Below are 26410 nucleotides of genomic sequence, written 5' to 3'. Positions count from 1 at the left end.
GACTCCAATAAAAATGAACGACAACAACAACCAAAGGGGATCCCTTCCCACAATTCCTACATTCCTGAAGCTAGAGGATACAAGCTCCTCTTCTGGGTAAGTATTATTTAAATCTACAAATATACATTCACTTAAATCTTCTGAAGATTTAAACAGACTGAACTGTTTTCTATGATTTCTGCTAAGTGTGACCTCTAGATTGATTTTTCTTTGGAGCCATAACAGATAGGCATGTACTAATCATACACACATATACACACACAAATAAAAATACATTCTCAAAAATCTTACCTGTGGGTTTTCCAGTATTCGTTTAACACCATCAACAAGATGAGAGAGAAACTTGGCCCTCTCTGCATTGTTAAACAGGGATCTTCTAACTGAGGCAATCTGTACTAAGCAGGATAATACCTAAAGCAGGGCACAACCCAAACACAAATGATCAAAAGGATTGTATAGCTATTTTCATTACCCTTTCCCCTGCTGTAAATATTCTTCTTTTACATATGGCACTAATGCTGTTCTTTCAACCCCTGCTACCATTATAATGATATAAAAAAATGATCAAGGGGGATGTAGCTTAGGATATCTGAAACAGCTTTATTAAAAGAAAAATAAAAAGAGCATCAGATCCAGGTTGATTGTAACAACTAGTTAAATCCATAGTTTGGAAATTCATTTACGTTTCATTCTTTGACCACCCTGATGGCTTCTTTGATTTGTGTTTAAGATATATATTTAAAGCTTGAAAATACCAAGCAATTCATAGTTTAAATAATGCTTTAGATTTAGGTTTTTTTTCTGTTTTATTAAGGCCTTTTGGCTAATCAGCCTTTGCTCTGTAGTGCTATAATGAAATAACCAAGTCAATCTGTGCCCTAAAGAAAACAGATTTTATAATGAAAACATTTTCCCCTTTCCCCACTGTGCCAGATATTTATATTCTGTTTGCCCCTCCAGATCTATTTTCTGCCCTTCTCCTCCTTGCTCTGCTCCCTGGGAGGCTGACCTCTGTTGACTAACAACAGCCAAGTTCCCTTGCCTTCTTGCTTCTCATTGGCTTCAACCATTGGAAAGTACCAGCAGGAGATCAAGGGCAGGAAGAAAGAGGAGCCCCCTCCCCATCCCCAGCTGGGCCATGGTTGGCAGAGTTTCTCTACCTCTGGTGAACAGCCCTCCCCTAAGTCACAGCTTCAGCTCTCTCCAGGGTTTCTTTCCCTTGCCCCTTGAGGCTCCCCACTATTGCTAGCCCCAGGGGGTGTACATCACCACCCCTTGTTGGATTCCCTTAATTTTGCCCACCCCTTTACAAACAGTCCTTTCATTAATTACCCTTCTTAAGTGTGTTACCTTTTCCTGAAGTAAACTTAACGATACAAAAAACACGAACTCATGTTTCTGCTAAAGTGAAGGTCCACATTAATTTGGAAAAGTACTACTACCAGGAAAGTAGTCTACTGCAGAAAAACTATGCAAAACACCCATTTACTTTACTGTATTTTCTTTGCATGTTTTGTACAATGGGATTTTATACCAACAATCTGAAATATCAGACCAACGCCTTTTAGGACCTGAATGAATTTTGAGATTTGAGGAGGTTAATTATTGCTTTGAAGGAGAAATGCAGCATTCCCAAGAGGTTTCAAATGTTATTCAGGATAAGTATGCAAATATGCCTTCCCAATACAGCTTCCATTTAGCACTTATGTAACATACGCTTGAGGGATTTTCAGAAATTTTCTTAAGTCTTGACAATCTTCAAATAGACAATATAAGGTGAATTCCCCACATTCTAGCCTGTGTCAATTTGAGGTATAGTATAAAGTCAGATACAAAGGGAGACCGAAAGAACTTGACATCTGCAGCAATCTGTCATTAATGACAGGAACAATTATTTTGGGCCGCACTGTGCGGCTTGCGGGATCTTAGTTCCCCAACCAGGGACTGAACCTGGGTCCCTGCAGTGAAAGCGTGAATTCCTAACCACTGGACCGCCAAGGAATTCCCAGGAACAATTTAGAAGGAATTAAGATTTTACTGTGAGAACCTTTAGGTGACAAGCTTTATCTCAAAAGGCTAGATAACTAACCCTAGTATTTCTATGCTTTACTCCTATGATTTTGTACAACAAAACGAACATAAGGCTCATTCACCATTGCTACGTTCTAGAAATAGAAATTGTGGTCCTGACTCACCAGAGGTGAAAACGAAGGAGGGATGGAATGATACAGGTCAAAAAACAGTTGCAGAGTTGAAGAATCTAAGAACGCTGAAAGACAAAAGAGCACTTTACTGAGCATGTCTGCACAATGCCACTGGCACACTCTGGTGCTACACAGTCATCGGGGAGCATATCTTCCTGCTGGCTTGCTTTTTTTTTTTTTGGTAGGAGAACCTTATTTTAATAAAAACGTCCTCTTTTTAACCTGGCCCCCTCCCCAACACCACTAGAAAGCAGCTTTATCGCTAAAAAGCAATCCATTTATTTGAGCGTACTTTTTTAAGGCAATTTTAACTTTTGCCACCGCCGTAACACCACTCCGTATTTCTCACTGCTGGTCTTCAAACACTTTTTCCAGGAGAATCCTCATCACTGTCTCTGTTTCTGCTTCTCCATCCTCTCCAATTAGAAGATCCAATGTATCTCCCATTTTCACCGTTCTGCTTTTCTTCCATAATTTTTCCCCATTCAGCCTGAGTTCACCTTTGTAGAATGCATCTTCCACTTTGTTTCTCCCGATATCCAGGCCCGTCTTCAGGGTAACATCATGTCGGAAAGACTGCACTACTTTGCCCAGGCCCCTATGCTCTCTGACCGCACTGGGGTCGTCCTCTGGCTCCTCTTCCTGCTCACTCATCTCATGATGCCCACTCTCTTCATCAGAGTCCCCTTCATCTTCCACTTTTTGCAGAGTCTTTTTAGTGGATTTTTTAGGGCTTACATTACTTTTGAGTCTTATGGAAAAATATATTCTTGAGATATTAAAAGACCTGAGAGTCTCAGTGAGAAAATGTTATGGAAAAATGTTTTATAATTGGAAGCATTTAACTTGGTACTAGACAAATGTAAGTATCGATTCCAGGACGCACAGTGTTTATGTGAAGGTGTCCCTCGTAGTGCTCTGCAGAGCCCAATCCAGGCATCTGGCTTTCTTAAAACGCTGCTGGGCAATCTGACGCTAGTCATAGCCATGGCTCATTCGACCTTCCCTTCCCGGGTCCTCAAGGTCAAGGGAAACTGGACACCAGCGTCCTTGAGCTCGCGGTCTGCAGCCAACAGGAACGGCCGGGCCCGGGGGAAGACGGCCTCGGCCCGCCGGGTTCGCAAGGCCCCTAAGAGCCCCCGGATCCACGGGGCGTCCCGAGCTGGCCCGGCTGGGGCAGGACGCCAGAGACTCACGCGGAGACCTGGCAGGAGAGCGGGTGGGGGACCGGAGCTCGCCTTGCCCGTATTTCCCATGTGCTTGCTGTGAAGCAACAGAAGCGGGAGCGGACAGGGGGCACCGCACGCCGGGCAGGGGTGCAGTTACCTGTATGTCAGCGCCTCTCCCCCCTCCCCACCCGCCCACCCCATGGCTTCGCCGAGTGCAGGACTCCACACCTCTTCCTGCTTTCTTATCTTACAGAATGTTTATTTCATTTGAAAGTGATAAGCTAATAGGGGCTTTTTCTTTTCCGTTCTTTTTTTTTTTTTAAGCACTTGTTTTTAGCTCCTCTAAGAAATGGATTCATTCTTCTGATTCTCAAACAACTTAAGACAATCAGAACTCTGTTCATAGCAAGAATTTTTATCCTTAGGAATACAATACCAAGCATAAGCACAAGTTCTTTTATTTGATTTTGTTTTTAAAGTTAGAAATTCCCTCAAATGAGGAAGATAGCAGAAGTCTCTAGGTGATTAACATAAGGTCAAACTCACATCCGCCAGGAACCCAGTAATTAAAGAGTTCTCCCCGGCTGGAGGATCCTCCAACAGCCTCTCTCTGACTTTAACAAGACCCATACTGACATCCTAAGTTTTCTCTAAGAGCAAGCAGGGGATTTGCCAGGGGTTCCTGAGACCACCCTGCAGACTCCAGGTAGAGTGGAGAGGCCACCTGTTTCAGAGGGCGCGACTGTATTACCTGATCGCCAGCTGGTGGGAATCTGTACCGTGCACAGGTCATCTGAGGACTCGTCAGTAGAAGTGCCAATGAAATCAAAGTTTAGGCAGTTATGAGTGAGTTTGAGCAGTTGCATCAGCAAGCCATGCTGACTTTCATCATTCAAGTTCAGATTCTTTCCAGAAGCCTGTAAAAATGACCACATAATGAGCCCCAAACAATCACTCCTCTCTTCCAAGCTTGCTACCAGACTTACTTACGAGGAGGCTGCTAAGCCAGAAAAGGAGGGCGGTATTCCAACAGAGTCAAGTGACGTTTCTCTCCCAAAAGATGCTGCACTTCCATCACCTTCAAAGTCCTTCCATCACTATGAAACTCCTAGCTCCTTAATTACTATGAAAACATATTTACTATAAAAACATGAAGCTGGTATTTAAAGAAATTCCCCCTTTGACACTTACTCTTTATATGCTGTAGGCATTGTGGCCACAGTGAATTCTGAAGCAATATGGGATGTTTGGTTACTTTATTTGAATTTTAGATCCTTATTATTTCTAGACAGGGCTGGGACTAAACTCTGGAGGGAGTTCTAGTAAATTTTACACCCTGCCCTATCTTCCTTCCTCCTTTTAACATTACCATAGCCAGCATCAACAAAAATCTTTCAAACCACAATCAAAACAAAATCACCACTGAATTTTATTTATTCATCAGCAGTGTACCGGCCTATAGCTCAATAGTGGTCCAGAGCTACGGTGACTATGAGATCCAAAGTTCTACCAGCTGTGACCTCAGTGACTGGCTGGCTCATTGTTTTAGACAGAATCAGTATTAGAGGAGGTTTCAAGGCTCAATTTTCTCAAAAGCTTTTCCCCTCTAGAAACAGCTTTTGCGAGGCAGCTTGTGAGCTACAACAGCTTTTGCGAGGCAGCTTGCCCAAACTGAGAATTTTTGGGGAATTCTGAAGTAAAACTAGGTAACTGAAGGAAAAGATGGACATCATTAACTGGGACAAAAGAAAAATCCAAACCTGCTTCTAATACTACAATTGAGACACACTGGAAAATGAGAACAAGAACAAGAAAACAAACAAACAAAAAACCCCCAAATGAACACAAAGCCAGAGGCTAATTCCATTTGGCTTTCTAGAGCGACAAAGCATCCAAACATGGTTATACGTGTGTAGAACTCACAAGTTAACATTTCTTCCTCAGTTCAAGTCTATCAATAAATGAAATACCAACTTGCTATTTTAAAACTGGTAATTTCCTTCTGTGATACTGTCTACCCCTTCAGGTTATGAAGTCTAAGTGGATGTTAAAAATTCAAAATCTACTTTTCCTTACAGATGTTGCTTGTTTATTTGTTGCCTGTAACTCAGCAGGGGACAGGGAAGCCAGCCTAGTTTTAGTATGCTAACAATGTAGTCTGAGACTGCTTTCAAAGCACTGAGAATCCAAACACCATAAAGGGAAGATGCTTTTACTCCACATAGGAAGATCTTATGTGGATATAAAAAAAGCAAACAAGAAAAACCTCAAACTTTGTGGTAAACTAGTTCCTTTAAAATAGGAGCATGGGATAAGTGTTCACATACTGCTCTTTACCTAGGGGAATAGATGTGAAATAGGGAAATCACAATTCTTTCTTTCAGTTTGGTAAGTTCCTTCAACAGCTCGGACATATGTATTACGTGAGACATGACGATGATTAAAGAGATGCATAAACTCTCATGGGGTCATAACAAGTCCCCACTTATTCTCATCCTTTCAAAAGGATCTGTGAAGCAGGTCCCAACATACAATCTCACCTGTTTTAGCAGATTGCAGGAAAGAGTGAAGATATCAAATAACGATGAATCTCGGAAAGAAGAGGCTATTTTTCTGTGCTTGGTTAAAGGATGGGTGGTGTCTGCCTGTGCAGAAAAACAAACCAACGCAAGTTTTAGAATTAGTTGCAAAAAAAAAAATTTTCATGTAGACTTCAAGTAAACTAGAAGGATTTTCAATAAGACCAACGTAAATAACAAAATACATTTTAAACATTTAAGTTACTGTTAGACCATATTTAGTGAGAGACTGCAGATGACAATAAGCTGCTAATAACAGCTAGCCAGGATATCATGTCTCTACTGCATACAGAGGGAAGACAGAAGGAGAGGTGAGTATCTCCACTGCAAAATTTTAATTTCCTCTGCACTCAGGGAGGTAAAATTTAACAAACTGTTGGAAGACATTGCTAATAATTTCTATCATGTTGTATTGTGGCTTAGTCTCAAAACCAGACAGTAGCAAGGCTTGGGTTTTGGTAAACAATCCAGTCAGGGCTGAAGTTACTACAAAATTTCTAAAACAGTCATTGACTAACAGCCATGAACTTAAGATAGACGATAGCCTGTAATACTCTCTTCCTTCTCTAACCTATTTCAACATGTAGTCTATACCACAGAAGTGAGTACTTAAGTGGTACTATTCGTCTCTCATTCACTCCTCTGTTCTTGTCTCTTCGTCATATTTTAAAGGTTTTTGTGGTCAAGGATTAAGTCTTTTACTTCTTTAGTATGCCCTCTATTTCTGACACATAGTAGGTACTCAATGAGTGCAATAAAGGAATTTCAAGGCTGCCTAGAGTAATTTCAGTCCAACCATTTACTGTAAGCTTAAATCTCTTCTATATACTGTTCAATTCAACCAGGAGGGAGCTCATTTTGCTTTTGGCACATTAAAGAAAAAATGCAGCAAGATTTCTGATAGACAACCAAGTTATGGAATGCCCCCTTAATTTTATTTCTAAGTTCAAATAGGAATGGTAACAGAAATATGCTTTCTGATTTAAATGACAACCAAAAAAAAAGCCAACAGAAAACTAAGTTACACAGAGGTTCAAAGTGTTTCAATTTTAGCTCCAGTGTCACTGTGTTATCATAAATGTCTTGGATAAAAAGGTGATGCTAGATTATATACCAGATGCTATATATAATCTGTTATACTGATCATAATACAGAGAATAATTACATCTTAAGTATGTCACACATTTCTATTATTTTCTTAAAAAAGACAAAATTTCGAAGATTTTAAAAATACCAACACTGATGGATTTTCTGGAACCAAGCTTCAAAGGGGAGAGCATTAACCCCACAATCTCTGTACTTAGTTAACGCATGCTCTCTTACTACAGGGGTAATAGTGGGTAAATAATAAGTTAGTTTCGGGCTTCCCAGGTGGCACAGTGGTTGAGAGTCCACCTGCCGATGCAGGGGACACGGGTTCGTGCCCCGGTCCGGGAGGATCCCACATGCTGTGGAGCGGCTGGGCCAGTGAGCCATGGCCACTGAGCCTGCGCGTCCGGAGCCTGTGCTCCACAATGGGAGAGGCCACAACAGTGAGAGGCCCGCATATAAAAAAAAAAAAGTTAGTTTCTAAGAGCACAGGCTCTGCAATAAGCCTATCTGGGTTTGAATTCATATACTGTTGCCAGGTAACTGTGACACTATAGGCAAATTATTCAACCTTTATGAGCCTCAGTTTCCTTATCTAGGAAATGGGATAACCAGAGTCCCTATCTCACAGGACTATTGTGAGAATAAAATTATTATAAGTAAAGTGCTTACAACAGTGCCTGTCACACAGAAATCACTCAAAAGTGTGAGCCATTATTTCGATAATTACCAACCGCAATGGGGATTGCATGTGGCAGAGAACACAATATGGACTCCACATTTTAACAGACTCTAAGCTAGTGCATTTAAGATAGTACCAACTCACAGTTAAAATTTCTCAGGGTTAATAGAAATGTCTGCATAAATATGAGCAGTAGCAACAATGATGCCAATGTAATTAATAGCTGACAACTGAAGGGTGAGATGTTACAATTAATATTAATTCTGGCCTGTTCAATAATTATAACATTTTAGCTGGATACAGAAGTAAATGACTAAAAATAATAGCCAGAGCAGAAGAAAGCCACTGGTGTTTCCTCTGTAGTAATCTGTGACGTCAATGACTATTTAAAACAATTACCTGGTATTTAGCAGAATGTTTCGTGCATTCTGAAAAGATTATCAGCAAAATCTTTAATAATAGCACATGAGAACTGATTTTTGAATCTTTACAAACACATTAATTTATACAGCAGAAGGGGCACACCAATGATGCTGGTTTCCTAAGTTCTGACTTAGGACCATTGCTCTCATCTCTAACAATGAACGTTAATACCACTGAGGAAAGCTGAGATGAGAGGAAAAAATATTCTGGAGACAGAAGGGGATCTGGATATTAAGAGTGAGGTAGACTGCACTTACAGAGGGAAACCCAATGGAACTATTTTGTTTCAAAAGGGCATTAATCACTTACCGCAAAAGCACACAACTGCCAAAAAAGATCATCCCACACACAGCAGAAAACACCAATACTAAGAAAAAATATGGCACTTACTTCAATGAGGAAGGCTGTAGCACTTACTTGATTAATTTCATTGGTTAGCTGAGATAAAATTGTGACACCAATGATGCAGTATTCAACACTATCCTGGTTTAAAAAAAATAAAAGGCAGAAAGAGTTGGCCTGTGCAGCTTGATTTCAGCATTTGGAATGCAGTCATACTTTTGAAATAACAGAGTCCTGTGCTGCTATTAAAACTGCCTAGACAATGTAGCATGAAACTGTAGTTTAAAACTGCTGCTTTGCAGGACATAAAATCTAACCTGTCATAAAAGAAGACTGCTAAATCTGACTTCATCAAAATTGAAACCCTATGTATTTAAAAAATACCCTTAAGTATCATACCATACATATCACAGGAAGAGAAACTAGCAAATCGCATTTAAGATAAATGATGAACGTGTAAGATAATTTACAAAGAGACTGTATACAAAAAAGGGCAAAGAACCCAATAAAAAAGTGTATGTAAGATATAAACAGGAAGTTCACAGAAAAACAAAAATAAGTAGTAAATCAGCATTTGAAAATTTGTTCTGTCTCATTTGTAACTCAAATGCTGAGCTACCAATTCTTTCTACCTACCAAACTGGAAAAATAAAAAAGCTGAGGTCACAGGGTGGAGGTACAGGGAAACAGGCATTCTTTTAATTGTGCAGGGAACAACTTTTTTTTTGAGGGTAATTTGGAAATATCCTTGCAAACCCAAAATACACACATCCCTCTGATTGAATAATTCAAAGGCTGGGAATTCACACTATAAACACACAACTCAAAGTATAAAAAGATATATATACACACACATGCACACTAGGATATTCACTGAAGTATTTGTTTAAGTCAAGATATAGATACTAACTAAATGCCCACCTATAAGAGTTAAATGAATTATGGTATTTTAAACTGGAATGGTATGTAAACATTCGAAAGAATGAAGCAGGTTTTGTGCTGACATCTAAACATGTAAAGCCGAGACACATGAAGAGTTAAAAAGACACAGAAGAATATATACCAAGTAATTCCACTTACAGATCAATATATAAGTAAGCATATATTGCTTCACCCATTTTTATTCCATGAAATACATAAATCATACCTGTAAAAACCTTGTGACATCTGTGATTGCATTTCTGAAGACATAGTCATCCTTCTGACAGTCAAACCACCCCAGTTTTGTGATTCTGGCATATAACTGAATAAGTGCTTGTGTCACGAAAGTAGCCAACTTTGGCCGAGTGGCAAGGTAGTTGAGCACATAGTTCCCTATAAAACAAAAGTAATCTACGTCGTAGAAGGCTCTGCCAGGGAAGGGTGTACATCTTTAAATGTCTAAGAAGTGGTAAATTTAAACTATTTACCCTAAACTTCCCTAATTATTCACACTACTGAGAAATGGGACTTGGAATTTAAGATTCATAGGCTTTCCAACTCAGAATATACAACGTGTCACAATGAAGAATCTGAGGTAAGGTAGCCTTGAATCTATCCCTCGATGGTTAAACAGCATGGTCTGCACAGAATTCAAAATCCTTAACAATGTTTTTCTTAGTTATTAGCGACAGTAAAGACTGAATGAAAGAAACCTTCTGAAAACCGAAGGGATAATGCAGGCTTTATCTAGAAGCAATTATATTGGGTCCTCTTCACTTTTAAGCCCAAATTCTGGAAAGAAACTGGATTCTAGATATTCTGTATGCTTAGCAATTTCAGAACATTATCAGACAAGCAACATAAATGTAACTATTACTAGAACATCACTAAACTAATTTCTTTACGAGAAAAAAGACAACTCTCTACTTACGAATATCTATTCGTTGTTCCAATGGTAGAGGGTTATTTGTGCGCGATACAAGCTTTGTAAGGCATGTAGCTGCCAGTAACTGGGAGTAAGATGACTGTGAAAAGAGGGGAGAAAGGACTTAGAATTCAATTTTATTGAGTTAGTCAGTCATAAAGTTTTTAACTTGGAGATCTGTTCTCAAATTCAAGAAAATTAATTGGTTTTGCTATACTTAATCCTCAGGATTTTAAAGGGTCACATACTAAGGAAAAATGAGCCCCACAAAGCATATGTGCTCATTAAGCTGATTTCAATCATGAACAAAGGGCAGGATAAAGTGGATGGCTGATCAAACTGAATCTAATACAGGTATCTGTATCACTTTGAGGGGGCAGAAGTTAGAGGGGCTCTTTTCAGAAAAGAAGCTAAATCTCTTTCATTTAAATCAAGCAATCTTCTCCCTCCAACAGCCTTGTTATAATGATGTTTCAAAAAGTTTCACCTCATAATATTCCTATAGTATGGCATTAGAAAGAGGGGGGAAAAAAAAAGAAGACAAGAAGAAGTAGTTTTAGAAGGAACCACCACATTATGCTGGGTAGTTAATTCCCCAATTCTATCTTCCCATCAGCAAAACTGCCAATCAGCTACAGCTTTGGGGAATGTATATGCTGGTTTTAGTAGTAAATTCATAACAATTATTTATGAGAAAGAAAAATTATGCCCTAAGCAATGGAATAGCATTATCATTCTCAAGTGTGGATTTTAATGAATTTTAAACTTACGGAGAATCAGAGTATTCTATCTGATCGTAGTGTATAAGGAGGAGCCGTGTGCAAATTCAGATACCCCCATGTGGCTATATTATATAATGTCACGTAACAGGGACAGACTCAGAATCATCAAAATAATTTAATCAAGGGTCAAACATAATTTCCCATGAAACTATAAGTCCTTAAGACAGTAGGCTATCCATACACATTACATCATCACATCAGTTATAAAAATAACTTAAGTTTATGGAAAAAATCTATAAAAATCTATAAAAGTGACTTTGACATGTGACTACTAACCAAATTCAAAAATGAAGTCATCTAGAATTCTATACTTTTAACAAATTAACTGCTTTCCTCCTTTTCACATTTCCTTCTAGTCTACTCTGCTGGATCCCGGTCTAGCTGGGATTCTAACTCTCTTGATGCCCTTTCATGATACCCTGGTTGGATGCTTACCCTTCCCAAGACCTCCATCTTGCCAAGAATATTAACTTAATCAAATCATGTCTCATTAAGAGCATTATTGATCATTGCATGCCATTTTTAAGCTGGAAGAGGTTCTAATTCCGTTTTAAAAACTGTAACTTCCTGTAATTTTCATTGTCGAGGTAATTTCTTCCCCTACACTTCTAAGACAAGAAACAGCTGTGGTACAGGGGAGGAAAAACGGAGAAGACTAGGGATCTTACAAGGTGACATGAACTTTGTGGATAAGAAATGTCAATTATATACAGCCCTGTCTTCTTTGTAAAGGATACGAAGTGGTACTTAAGTGTAAAAAACAGAAAAGGAGTCCCAGAAATTTGATTCAAGACGAAAAATTACAGGACAAAAATATACGCTCGATGACATTTTTTTTTTTTTCCCTCAATGAGGTTTTCCCTGATGAGTCTGTAAGGCCTTTTTTGCCAACCTGGCAGGTGTGGTGCGTTTTAAAAGTGAAATTAAGAAGGCAGAGGTACTTAGAAAAATCAAGGAACAGAAGTTATCCCAATCCACCCCTAAACTCAGAACCAGAATATATTTTCCTAAACCTGTTACCCTTTAGGATTTTTCAAATCTTACGTACACTTCCTCTTTCGAGGAGTAGCTGGCACTTGCTCAGGCAATCAGGGCTGTTGGTGAATTCAACCAAGGCTTTCTCTGCCTGGAGTCGAGTGGTTGTATCTGTTGTTTCATACAGCTGTTTGCACAGATTCTCTAGTTGGGCCAGGCTCTGGAAAAGATCAGTCAAAAAAGAAATCAGTCGAGCCTACTATAGATACAAGGTACTGTGCTCGAAATTACTGGATAAAGATAAATAGTAATCAATGAAGAGAGACTTGCTTCTCAACATGGAGGAGAATCTGGGTGACCTTTAATAATAACCATTTATAGCCTTCTTTATTTGATGCTTTAGAAGACAAAATGATAGAATGCCTAAAATATCTAGATACTTTTTCAGTCATTCCCTTAAAGATCAATCACAAATGACATATTTTTTTCCTTGCAAATACCCATCCTAAGCTTTTCCAAAAAAAAATTCAGAATTTACTTGCTCCACCATCAACTTCAAGATTATGAATAGAGTCATCACTGTACAATTAAGCACATAAACACACAATGTAAGCATCACACAGATCTTTACACAGGTTTAAGCCTTCTCCCTTTGCCTAGTAGTTATCAGCTCACAATTATGTGTATGCACAAAGATGGCCAACCTCTATGAGAAAGCTTCCGAATACAAGTACGTACCTTCCTCCCTGGATCCCTCATGTCTAAAGTTCAGCGGACTCTCTTCTGTTGCACTTTAAACTCTTGCTTTGGATCCAAATTAAAAACGCAGGGTCAAAATAAATTCAACCCTAGAATGTGCCCAGAGATAAGACATGGGAAACGCCCTCAAACAAACCCTCCTTTCCAAATCTTGAACCAGTTCCAGGGAGGCAGGAAGGAGATGGGTACGTGCCTTGGTCAAAACCCCAAAGGGATGCAAATCCACTTCCACTTAATGTGTTCAAGAGCAAAGAGGAAAGGAACGTGTAAGCGTTCATGTAACTGTCGCCTTTCACTGACTGGAGAGAAGGGCAAACATCTGCTCGTTTTCAAAGGACCAGTTTGGACTTTACGAAGAAATTCTGAGCCTATTTTCTACAGTAGCGAGCAAGATCTGGTTTAAATAGTTTGATGGATCCTACTATTAGAAGAGACAATTCTGACGAGAACAACAACAACAAAAGAATAATCAGACAAACCAACCTGTGTAAATAGCCTAAAATACATTACACAGTCTGCCCAAGGCTTTTCATTATCACTTTATTTCATTATGCTGTGACTTTATAAATCACAGCTTTTCTACTAAGCAGTAAAGCCCTTAGGGCAGGATACCTATTTTATTCAATCTGATTAATAAATTTCAAACATTAACCTAAAGAAAACAAGAAAGACAAATACTGACCCACGAAGATCACCAGTCTCACTTCAGGGAGCCCTCTAAAAACCAACCACCTGCACTCCAAAACGAGATAAACAAACCACCCTTCAGAACATCTTGGGACTCTGATTAGGCTCCTGTTTAATCTGTTCCTCTCTGACTTCCAGAGGTCCCCTTTAATACCCTTCCTCAATTCAAAAGCACAGAGAAAACTGTACTTGCAAAGCCAGATCTCAAGTAATGAAAGTTCTATAAGCAATAGCTGATGTTTTCATATAGCATATAAATACAAGGAATAGAGAATAAGGCTAATAAACTACATTTATCCCATAAAACACATGTGAAAGTCAGTGTTTCGCCTGCCAGTACTGGCCAAACATCCAATGAATCAGTTTAATTATAAATCCCCACATTCCTAAGCAAGGGATTAAATCTCTTTCACAACGTTTTTGTTTCAACCCAGCAGGCTGGTTCCCCCCTCCCCGCCCCCATGAAATGACTAACTTAAAAGGGGACAAATTATTTTCAAAATAGGTAACACAGAAGACCTCAATAGAAAGATACCCTAACTGAAACTGAAAGATAGCTACACAATCTGGTATTAGGTGTCAGGAAGCAGCAGCAGCCTCCTAACCTCCACAGCTACCACGCACTACGAGCTTCCCAATATCCTCAACAGACACTCCCTAAACAGTCCGACTGCTTAAGGTATAGACTCTCCTTGAAGTCTGATCAATCAGTTCCGGTGGCTCCCCCAGTGCAACTCTGGTTTTCGTTTACTACAACAAAGTTGTTCACAAGACGATGGCCAAGCATCTGTCACCGGTAGTTCCTTACTGCTAAAAAACTACGTGCAGGTTACGGTGGGCTTTTTGGTTGTTGCTTTGTTCTGATTTGCTTTAATTTAGCAGACAAAAACATACTGCAGGGTAAGTCTGTTAATGAGTTCTCAGCTTAGGAAACAAGACCGTTTAAAAAACAAGAGTAATTTGACCATTTACACAAACAGTCTGAAGAACCGAAGCTCTATTTCTTTGTTTCCAGAAGAACGAATGGGAAACTATCTTGTTTTCCCAAACAATTAGTGAAAACATCTAAAAACCAAGTCATTTTAATTTGGGTTGCCAGTACTACGCATTGAAGGAGAGGGGAATGAGACATTTACATTTCTGTTCTCTTGGATCCTAATGTTTCGAAAGCAAATCTAATAGATTACTTTGAATCACCTTTCTTGGGGACCCAGAATAAAACAATTTATCCTACAATGTTTGATTAGCCATTGAAACTAGTTATTTCACATTTAGCAGCCAACACACCACCGTGTTTCCCCTTTGACGCAGTCCCTTCTTCCCTTCAACCAGTTCTTAATAAGGAAATCTATTACATGATGCCGGTTCAGTCACAGAAGAGCCTCCAGAGAAGAATGTCTATTTTCTATTCCTGAGGCTGCCAAATTGATAATACACAGAGAAACGTCCATCTGGTCCCACTGGAACATAAAAGCATGTCTGGGTGAAATACTTAACAGAACTGGAAAGTGATCTTCAACTAGCAAAGCACTACTTTAGTACAAGAAACTCAAGACAGTCAAACCTCCAAACCTAAACCACCTGGATTTCACCAACAATAGTTACCATGAAGGTATTAAATGAATATATCTTCCTTAATATTTAGCAACAACGTTATTTTATAGAGCTTTTTAAGCCTGGATAGAGAAAATGCAGCTCAATTACTCTCATTTCAATATAAGGTGCAACCAGTTGAGACTACAGACCTCAGAATTTAATGATTTATCTGGAGAGTTACCTGTACGTTACAGGAAAATGAAGACTTTGTTTCTGCATTAGATGTTATACTACACCAGAAAGCAGAATACCTTGGAATTTATTTTAATTTGTCACATATTGCTTTAAAAAGCCCGACAGTATACACTTTTAGCCTCACTGCTTAGAAAAAAAAAATCCACTTGGAGATTTCCAATCAGACACCAGGATACTCGCTTTTAGGAAGGATTTGATGACATTCCCAATAATGCTGAGTAATGAACTAGAAAACAAGCATAACCCTTGGATGACTAGGTTCTCTACAAAGTACATCCTTGATCTGACAGCCACCCAAACCACCTGAAATGATCAGAAGCACCACCCTATTACAAAGTGAAAAGTACAGGTTCAATCCAGAGAAGTTCTCACGAAGAATATGTAGTCAGAATTATCAATTTGGTAGCTGAATTTTCATGATTAGGATGCCTGAAATATAAAAAGAATTGCTGAAAAATCAAGCCACTTCCAACCTGTTCATAAACTCTATTAATTTAGATCTTCCTTAGTTGGAATTTTTCTGTGTATTCGGAAAAAAACTGTGTTGGGTAAATTAAAAGATGCATACTGAACCTGCCAGAAAATGAATGATTTAAGAGGTGTATAAGGCTAATAAAATTGATATACTAATTAAATTTTATTTTTTATCTATTCAATAAGGCGTTCCTATTGTCAATAATGAATATCCAATTATCATAGATAATGTTTTTCAAAACTCCTAAAAATCCAGTAACAACAACTACTGTTAGGTTAAAAAAGCAAGTGGCGGGTGTAGTGGTTAAGCATCCGCCTGTCAATGCAGGGGACATGGGTTTGAGCCCTGGGCCCAGAAGATCCCACATGCCGCAGAGCAACAAAGCCCATGCGCCACAACTACCGAGCCTGCACTCGAGAGCCCGCAAGCCACAACTATTGAGCCCACGTGCCACAACTCCTGAAGCCTGCACGCCTAGAACCCATGCTCCGCAACAAGAGAAGCCACAGCGATGAGAAGCCCGCGCACTGCAATGAAGAGTAGCCCCCGCTTGCCGCAACTAGAGAAAGCCAGCGTGCAGCAACGAAGACCCAACACAGACAAAAATAAATTAAAAAAAAATTTATATGTATAAAAAAGCAAGTAGCAGAGAAAGACAAATATCATATGATATCGCTTACATGTGGAATCTAAAAAAATGGTACAAATGAACTTATTTACAAAACAGAAATACAGTCACAAATGTAAAAAACAAACTTATGGTTACCAGGGGGGAAAGCAGAGGGGATAAAAGTGAGTGATTGGGATCGACATATACACACTATTATATATAAAATAGGTAACTAATAAGGACCTACTGTATAGCACAGGGAACTCTACTCAGTACTCTGTAATGACCGATATGGGAAAATAATCTAAAAAAGAGTGGATATATGTATATGTATAACTGATTCACTTTGCTGTATAGCAGAAACTAACACAACAGTGTAAATCAACTATACTCTAATTAAAAAAAGCGCAAGTGGGAAAACAGTATGTAGAGTATATTATTTGTGATATATGTTAGCAAATTCATAAAGGAAAATCTGGATGAAAACACAGCAACAATTATCTCTGGGAACTGAGGTTATGGGAGACTTTTAATTTCTGTCATGTATTTCCATAACTTTAAAATTTTTGACCACAACCAGATATTACCTGTAAGCAGAAAAAAACCCCAACAATTATACAGATAAATATTTTTTAAAAGGAAAAATTTAAGCTACCTTCTTTTTCTAAATTAACTCCTCTAATTAGTAATATTACCAGCTGATTGTTTCCAATCAGAATTCATAAAACAAATCCATGAAACCAAAAAGGCAATATATTCTAATGGCTGAAGTTTTAAAAAGTTATATCTGTATTTATTACTACTTTTATTTTGTTCTTTCTTACTAATAGTAAATGCTGATAGTTTAAATGGCCTGAAAAGAACATTCCATGCAAGGTTTCTTCTTGTTTATAAAGTTAGCTAGAAGGCAATCTTGTGGGCCAAATCCATTTTAGTTTTATACATATATCAGCAGATCTCTAAGATGTTAACAACTGCAGTGGAGTCAATGCCGGGGGGGGGGGATATTCTCATTTTTTGAATGAGAATATTTATATAGGCAGACTATTTATTTTTAAAGAGTTAAAAAAAAAAGTTTACAAAGCCAGTGCAGGAGACCTGAATCTGTACTTTACGAGAAAATATCCAAAGGGCCAATAAGTGAAAGGTGCTCAACTCGATAATCATCAGGAAATGTAAAAATCCAAACCACAAGGAGATATCCATTAGAATGACTAAAATGAAAAGGCCAACATCAAGCACTGGTTAGGATGCTGGAACTGTCACACAGTGCCAGTGGAGTCGGAATTGGTTCAAACACATTGGAAAACTGGCAGGATCTATTAAAGCTAAACATATAAATACCCTATGACCCAGCTATTCCACTCCTATGTATATACCCAACAGAGATACATGCTAAGTTTACCAAAACACTTGTATAGGAATGTTCATGGCAGCACTAAATGTAATACTTCCCAAATGTGAAAGCCAAATGTCCATCAATAGTAATATGGATAAATATGTCATTCCTTAATTTGGGTGCTGATTACAGAGGCACGTCCATTTTGAGAAAATTCATTGAGGTGTACATTTATAATTTGTGTATTTTTCTATAAGTATGTTATACTTCAATACGTTTTTTAAAAAGATGGAAGAATGACACACTTCTCCCCAAATTCTTCAGGTATTTACTCTCAACTATTTCTTTCTGATACTAATGGAAAAGAAGTTCATCAATAACTGACAATTGCACATTAGGTTTAGAATGCTTTAGTTTTACACCAATTCCTGCTTTTAAAACTGTAACTCCCATTATTTGCTCAGGAAATAAATAAGGTAAGACTTTTGGATGTATGTGGGGACATTCTATTTCTGAGGGTACTAAGAGGGTGAGTAAAGCTTTTTGGCTGTAGATGCTATGTAATGTCTACTGTCGTAAAACTAGATAAAATACGTATTTTCAGTAGGTGATAATGCAGTGCCAGAGCCTTGCGTGCGTTAGATAAGGACAACAAGTCTGCTAACATATGAGACTGCAAAATTCTACACTTAACTTCAAAATATGTATCAATCCTAACTTGTAATAAACACATATGATGTTTGCATTGTGGGTAACACATAGCCAAAACACATGTAAAAAAATTATTTCATGAGGTAAACAGCCAGACTAACTGTGCCTGGCTTATAAATTTAACTCAAGAGTTTCCATTTAACATGTCACTAGAACCCAGTTTTGGTTCCTTCTCAGAGTCACTAATGGTGCAGAGAAATGAAAGCTGCAGTATGAGCTGAATCCTCTAAAGTACAGGTTTCAAACTGGTAGCCTCAAAGTGGCCCACAGACATTTTTGTTTTTCGTCTTACAGTGTCGTTTTAAAGTCGGACATAGTTGCCAATATTTCATAGTGATATCTGGTTTTCTACCTTCCCATGAAAAATTAGAAGATCTGATTACACTGTACCTGCATTTTCAAGTGTCACTAATCAAATGACAGTAACAGCACAGCGCTTCCCAGGGGGCAGGCGCTCTCTAGTTAACTCAGTTCCTAAGCGTCTGGCCCCTGTAGACAGCGGAGTTTTCTCCACCTGCTGTAATGCAATTTTGTCTCATATCAGTGGTTCACTCCCGGATGTCAAGGTTAAAAAGTAGTGAGCATATCGTATTACAATAGATTTTGACTTAACTCTGGGTACTAACTCTTTGTCAAACAACTCTGGGTACTAACTCTTTGTCAAACTTGGTTAAAACAATCTTTTGAGTACACGGGGCTACATAAAGCTTAGGCAGAGAAAAGAATTAGATTGAGAGTTAAGCAATGTGGATACTGGTCTTAGTAACTAACGGTGTGACTCCGGGCAAGTTTATTTCCTGGAGCTTCAGTTTTCTCATGGGTAAAGTAAGTGGATTTTATTATGTTATTGAACAAAGATACTCCCGGTTCTAAATTCTATACTTTTTTTTTTTTTTTTTTTTTTTTTTCCCCTGCATCGGCAGGCGGACTCTCAATCACTGCGCCATCAGGGAAGCCCCTAAATTCTATACTTTTTAATTATACAAGTAAATCAGATTTAAAAGTAAGCAAATACTAAAATTAAAAAGATCATGAAAACAATCAGGCAAATATTTTTAAAAGAGAGAATTCAACAAAAAATAAACCAGGTGAACACTCCCACACATCCCGTGACCTAGCAGCAGGAACAAGGATCCTTTTGGAGTGGAGGTTCAGTACAATCTGAGTTAAGACCTCAGATGTCAGGCAAATCCCCACTCCCCTCAAATCTTTCAAACTAGTTTTCATTTCTTTTAAGTAGAAATAATATCTATTTCACAAATCAGTGTAAAAGTCAATGAGGTAAGTTATGTAAACTTGATTACTGCGTTTATTACTTGCTCATATGGCATACACTGGTTACTAACAACTGGAGAACAGCAGCTTTTTAAGCACATGCATAAATGCATATAAAATCTGCAGTTTCTTCTAGAGGGGTTATAAATGCCTTTCCATGCAGGGCTAGGGGACAGGATATACAATTGACCCTTATTGTTTATGGGTCCCCTATTTGCAAATTTACCTACCTGCTAAAATTTATTTGTAATCCCCAAATCAAAACTCTCAGCAATTGTGCAGTCATTTGTAGACACGCACAGAATGGTGAAAATTTTGAGTGGCCAGACATACATGTTCCCAGCTGAGGTGGAACAAGGCAATGCTTTGTGTTCTTGCTTCAGCTCTCATACTGTAAACAATGAAAGTATAAGTGTCCTTTTTGTAGTTTACTTAATGCCACTTTTTTTTGCGGTTTTGTGCTTTTTGTTGCCGATTTTGCCATTTAAAATGGTCCCAAGCACAGTGCTGCAGTGCTGTCTAGTGCTCCTAAGCTCAAGAAGGCTGTGTGAAAAAACATGTTCGATAAGCTTCATTCAGGTGTGTTAAAAAGGTGTCTGTAAATAGAAATACAAATAAAACAAGGTTATAGGTTGTCTGATGAAAATGTGACCAGAGGTTGGCAGGAACTTAACCCTATATATCCTATAGGAGAAAGGGTTCAGTATTTGCTAATTCAGTGTTCTCAGCGACTTTATAGAACAAACTACCATAAATAATGAGGATCAGTTGTATTTCCACACATTTCCAGTACTGGGTGGTATTCAGTACATATTTCCCCATAGAAACAGAACTATATTACCATTGTTATAGGCATTTGTTCAAAGAGAGGTATTTATTAACTTACGTAACTACGTAACCCTCAAACTCTTGCAGATGACTCAAATGTTTGTTTAAATGGCCATTTATACTATTTAGGTACTGTGATTTTAGTAAATGAGCACTAACGCACACACTGCATGGAAAGGACAAGAGCATGCCTCAGTGTTTGGCACACAGTAGAAGTTTCATAAAAACGTCTTGCATAAACTCTTAAAAAGCTTCTAAAGGGGTCTGGATTAAAATGGCAGACTGACAACATATCTAATCTTGTTCCTTTCCCAAACCCAACTAAAACAACATTAAAGGGATTAAAAAAAATCATAATCCCACAAGGATTATGACAGGAGACAGGACAACAGCTGCAAAATTGTGGAATATAGAAAAATCAGCATTATTAACTGACTTAACCGACAGCATCAAAATTAACTGACTTAACCGACTCAAGAAAGCCAAATATCTTGCCAGTGGTGAAGAAAACCTGAAAGCCAATCTGATTTACACTCCATGCTCAGATGTTAAGGTGAAGTGGGGTGGCCAAAGCAAGGAAGAACAGGGTAAAAGTATTTTTGAGAAGTTAAGATTCCCAGATACCTTCCCTTACTCGATGCCTCTGAATGACTGCCCCTCTTCCTCTGGACTGGGGGACACCAAGCCAGCCAAAAGCACCTTGGAGGACATGGGCACCAGACAGTTTACAGGTCGATCAGCAGCCTCATACACATCAAATGCTGCTGAGCCTTCCCTTACTGGGCTCCTTCCACCCAGAAATGCCTGTGTCCAAACTGTACTCCCTCGGCAGGTGTTTGGAAAATCTTCTCCGAGAATCTCATTAGTCACAAAGGAAATACCTAAAGATACACTGATATGGGGTTACCCAACAAATGACACAATTGGATTACCCGACTGTGATGCCTCAAGCAGACAAGCCTCACTTCCACATTTAGAGCTTCCAGTCAGCTTTGTAGTCTATCAATCTTGATTATGAGGAAATAATCAAGGATTACCAGAAATCTGACGAAAGCCTTTAACATGGAAGATAGTGTTAAAAAACAGAACAGTAGGGCAGAAACTAACACACCATTGTAAAGCAATTATACCCCAATAAAGATGTTTAAAAAAAAACAAAAACAGAACAGGCCTAAAATGGAACTGTTTATGGTTGGTCAAAAAAAGGACTAAATTATAGTGTCGGCTCTCCCAGAAATGGAATCTTAAACCAGTCAATCAGGAATTGCCTGATTAGCACTAGTTAGGTAACCTGCCTGATAGACCCGTGCCATCCCCTAAAGGAAAGCAACTCTGCAATAACTAACCTGCTTTTTTGCTTAGTGTGACTCCCTTGTTCCCACCTAAAGTCTTTTATTTTGTACAGCTCCTCGGACCTTTCTATATGCTAGATTGGATGCTGCCTGATTGGAATCGATTTTTGCTCAAATAAGCTCTTAAAATTTTTAACATGCCTCAGTTTCTCTTTTAACAATAGCAATCAAAACAAACACATAAAAAGCAACCTGGAACAAACAGAAACCATGCAGGGAGAAGGGAACTTGAAAAATGATACAGGGAGTAAAAAAGACAAAAATATTATTAAGCTCACCCAAGAGACAAAACATACTGCAACTGTTGAATAAGAACAGGGTGCTCTAAAAAAGAAACATTCAAGGAACATAAAAAAGAGATCTTAGAAATTAATAATATAATAGCAGAGACAAAATATTCCATCAGAGGGTTGGAAAATAAAGTTAAAGTCTCGTAGAAAATAGAGCAAAAGAACTGAGATGGAAAATAAGACAGCAAAGATTAAAATCAGAGGCCAGGTTCCGGAGGTCCAACATCTAATTAACCGGAGTTCCAGAGAGAGAGAACAGAGAATAGAGAAGGAGAGGAAAATATCAACAAAATAATTCAAGGAAACTTCCTAGAGCTGAAGAACATCAGTTGCCACAAGGAAAGGGTCTACCAAAGCCCAGCATAATAAATGAAAATCAAGCCATACCCAAGGCACATTGCTGTGAAATCTGAGAAACCTGAGGACAAAAAGAAGATTCTATAAGCTGCCCAGGCGGGTGGGGAGATGGGTGATGGGAACCAAAACCAAAAGCAAAACCCAAGCCAGGTAAACATAAATGATCATGAATCAGATGGCTCTGGGCATCACAAAAGCAACACTCAGCAGCAAGCCAACAGAACAATGTCTGCAAGATTCTGAAGGGAAATGATCAACACAGAATGTTTACCTAGTTAAACAAGTAATCAAGTGGGAGGGCAGAACAAAGCTATTTCAGGCACATAAGGCCACAAGAATTTATCACCCGTGCTTCTATTAAAGAATGCGCATCACACCAAAATAAGAGTAATACCATAAAAAGGTATAAGCATGGAGTGCAGCAAATGGGAACTCCAACACCGGAAAGTGATATCGAAGGAATTCTGGGAGGATGGTGAAGGGAGATACTAGGATGACAACTGAGCTACCCATGGAGAGCAACGAGGCCTTAATCAAGCAAAGTGGCTCAAGGGACAAGTCATGCTGAGGAAGTCATCACCAAGATCCCTGCTGCCATCGAGGACAGAATTCTCATGTTAAGACAATTTCACCTAAATCCATGTTGAAGTGTAGCTCACAGAAAAGCCCTTAACTGACAAAGTAAGCATTCTCCATTAAACTTTGGAAAGTTTTTTTTATAGAGCTATGAAATCATTTTAAACTAACATTCCAAGGACAAAGGCAGTTGTGCAACATAAAAGATAGCTTTGAAATGAATACTGCACAGTATGGTTACTTACAGCATTTAAAAGCTGTAATAGACTTCAGGCATAAAAATTCTGCATCCTATGATTTATAAATGGAGTTCCAGTAAGAAAAAAAAAAGAACATACTTGGTTTTTGCCACCTTCACTTCCTTTATAAAAAAGGTTGTTTGTCTCTCAAATGCCTTTTATGGAACTTGATTTTGCCATGCTGACAGTATTAAAAGACCAAAACAATGTACTTTGCTATGAAAATGGCTGAGTAAGAGAGTAGATTATGAAGGCCAAGTAGATCACCTCAGAAAAGGAAGTCAACACCTAGCCATGTGGGAACCCAAATTTGCAGTTTGAAACAATCATACTTGTAAATAAGCTTTTCTGCTACATTATCATTTCCCTAAAACCTCATTTTTAAAAGCAGGTCTATGCAGGGAGAAAAATCCTGTAATAGTTCAATACTCTTGTTAAGAGTGTTAAATCACATCTCTAACAATTTAAACTGGAATGACACTATCTACTGATAATATATTTTTCCTTACAAATTTAGTAATTTTTTTTTTCTTTACCACATAGCAAGTATGGTCAAACAAGTGACTTCTAAAGGTCAGAAAGTGATGGCTTATTGGTTAAGTATTAAAGGGACCAAAATGGGAGAGTTGTATAGTCTTTCACTTCATTTAGTCCTGGTTTCCAAGAGCTATTTGTCTTTGAGTTCTTTACCATTTAAGCTATACTGTAGAGGGATACTGTTGGGTCAGTGTGTATTTATTATTTCAATTTTATGTTCTTAAATATCAATACGGTACAAGATCCAACCTTTAGAGTACTGGGGATATTTTATGCAGAACCGTATTAAAATATTAGACGTGCCATTAAATACATATAATAGAGCAAAGAAAGTGATGAGGCACACAATCATCAATTATCTGATGCCCCCAATCATCAAGCTTCATGACTATGTTTTCCAATGACTAAATAAAAAGAATTTCAGGTTCAAGCACTATACTTGTTTTATTAATAGCACAGCCAAATAAATGCAACTGGCTGGGAGAGTATTCAAACAACTTCAGGAATCGTAGGGCTTCCCCCATTCTTTTTTTTTTTTTTTAAATTTATTTATTTATGGCTGCGTTGGGTCTTTGTTGCTGTGCATAGGCTTTCTCTAGTTGTGGTGAGCGGGGGGCTACTTTTCATTGTGGTGCGTGGGCTTCTCATTGTGGTGGCTTCTCTTGTTGCAGAGCACAGGCTCTAAGGCGTGAGGATTTCAGTAGCTGCAGCACGTGGGCTCAGTAGTTGTGGCTCACGGGCTCTAGAGCACAGGCTCAGTAGCTGTGGTACACGGGCTTAGCTGCTCCACGGCATGTGGGATCTTCCCAGACCAGGGCTCGAACCCGTGTCCCCTGCACTGGCAGGCGGATTCTCAACCACGGCACCACCAGGGAAGGCCCTCCCCTCTTCTTTTAATGTTACTAGTTCTTTCGGTTTCCATGGCTGAAAGGAATTGCAGTTACAAACTGAATCTAATTTGCTTAAGAGAATGAAAAGACCAGCCAAACTGGTAGACAATCTTTGCAAAACATATATCTGAGAAAAGACTGGTATCCAAAATATACAAAGAACTCTTAAAACTCTACAGTAACAACCCAATTTAAAATCTGGCAAAGGATCTGAACAGACACCTCACCAAAGTAGATGGCAAATAAGCATATGAAAAGATGCTTAACATTGTACATTATCAGGGAAATGCAAGTTAAAACAACAGTGAGGGCTTCCCTGGTGGCGCAGTGGTTGAGAGTCCGCCTGCCAATGAAGGGGACACGGGTTCGTGCCTGGGTCTGGGAAGATTCCACATGCCGCGGAACGGCTGGGCCCGAGAGCCATGGCCGCTGAGCCTGCGTGTCCGGTGCCTGTGCTCCGCAACGGGAGAGGCCACAACAGTGAGAGGCCCGCGTACCGCAAAAAACCCCAACAAAACAAACAAAGAAACAAAAAACACAACAGTGAGGTACTACAACACACCTAAGAGAATGGCTAAAAAACAAAACACTGAAAACACCAATTACTGGCAAGGACGTGGAGCAACAGGAACTCTCAACTCATTGCTGGTGGGAAGGCAAAATGGTGCAGCCACTTGGGAGGACAGTTTGGCAGTTTCCTACAAAACTAAACATACTCTTACCATAGCATCCAGCAACTGAGCTGCTCGGTATTTACCCAAATGAGTTGAAAACTTACATCTACAGACAAAACCCTGCTCATGAGTGTTCACAGCAAGTTTATACAGAACTGCCAACACCTGGAGGCAACCAAGATGTCCTTCAACAGGTGCATTGAAAAATAAACTGTGGTACATCCAGAAAATGGGATATTAACCATTGCTAAAAAGAAATGAGCTATCAAGCTGAAAAAGACATGGAGGAACCTTAAATGCATTATTACTAAGTGAAAGAAGCCACTCTGAAAGGGCTACATACTGTATGATTCCAACTATGCAAATTTCTGGAAAAGGCAAAACTACAGAAACAGCAAAAAGCACAGTGGTTACCAAGAGTTTGAAGGGGAAGAAAGGATGAAAAGCCCAGAGGATGTTTAGGGTAGTGAAACTACTCTGTATGATAGTTTAATGATGAATACATGCCCTTACACATTTGTCAAAACCCATAGAACATACAACACAGAGTGTACTTCAGTTAGTACGATAATAATGTACCAGTACTGGCGCATCAATTGTAATACAGCACAGTAATGCAAGACGTTAGTAACAGAGGAAACTGTCTTGAGGATAAGGAGGTATATGGGAACTCTGCACTTTCCACTCAATTTTTCTGTAAACTTAAAACTGCTCTAAAAAGTAAAGTATAGGGCTTCCCTGGTGGCGTAGTGGTTGGGAGTCCACCTGCCGATGCGGGGGACACGGGTTCGTGCCCCGGTCCGGGAAGGTCCCACATGCCGCGGAGCGGCTGGGCCCGTGAGCCATGGCCGCTGAGCCTGCGCGTCCGGAGCCTGTGCTCCGCAACGGGAGAGGCCACAAGAGTGAGAGGCCCGCGTACCAAAAAAAAA

The 26410-nt window shown here is 39.0% G+C and overlaps 1 protein-coding gene and 1 pseudogene across 3 annotated transcripts in view; both read right to left on the bottom strand.

Annotated features, from left to right (window-relative positions):
* The window catches only part of XPO7 (exportin 7), a 38315-nt gene extending 25420 nt beyond the window's left edge, over window positions 1-12895 (bottom strand). Inside the window, exons 1-9 of one of the 3 annotated variants that reach the window (XM_024747689.1) lie at window positions 12830-12895; window positions 12165-12311; window positions 10341-10434; window positions 9636-9802; window positions 8537-8629; window positions 5914-6018; window positions 4125-4290; window positions 2196-2269; window positions 292-411 (exon numbers count right to left, since the gene is read on the bottom strand). In XM_024747689.1, the coding sequence (XP_024603457.1) occupies window positions 292-411; window positions 2196-2269; window positions 4125-4290; window positions 5914-6018; window positions 8537-8629; window positions 9636-9802; window positions 10341-10434; window positions 12165-12311; window positions 12830-12850 (987 nt within the window). In that variant the 5' untranslated portion in view covers window positions 12851-12895. Of the gene's footprint in view, window positions 1-291; window positions 412-2195; window positions 2270-4124; window positions 4291-5913; window positions 6019-8536; window positions 8630-9635; window positions 9803-10340; window positions 10435-12164; window positions 12324-12829 lie in introns of those variants that run through there. The other 2 variants (XM_024747690.1, XM_024747691.1) reach the window with 2 other exon arrangements.
* LOC112401432 (uncharacterized protein C6orf203 pseudogene) lies at window positions 2501-3462 on the bottom strand (annotated as a pseudogene).
* Window positions 12896-26410: the final 13515 nt, after the last annotated feature.

The sequence above is a fragment of the Neophocaena asiaeorientalis genome, unplaced genomic scaffold (assembly GCF_003031525.2).
Source record: "Neophocaena asiaeorientalis asiaeorientalis breed wild unplaced genomic scaffold, Neophocaena_asiaeorientalis_V1.1 scaffold429, whole genome shotgun sequence".
Lineage (NCBI taxonomy): Eukaryota > Metazoa > Chordata > Mammalia > Artiodactyla > Phocoenidae > Neophocaena > Neophocaena asiaeorientalis.
This window is presented reverse-complemented; position numbering and strand designations above follow the sequence as displayed.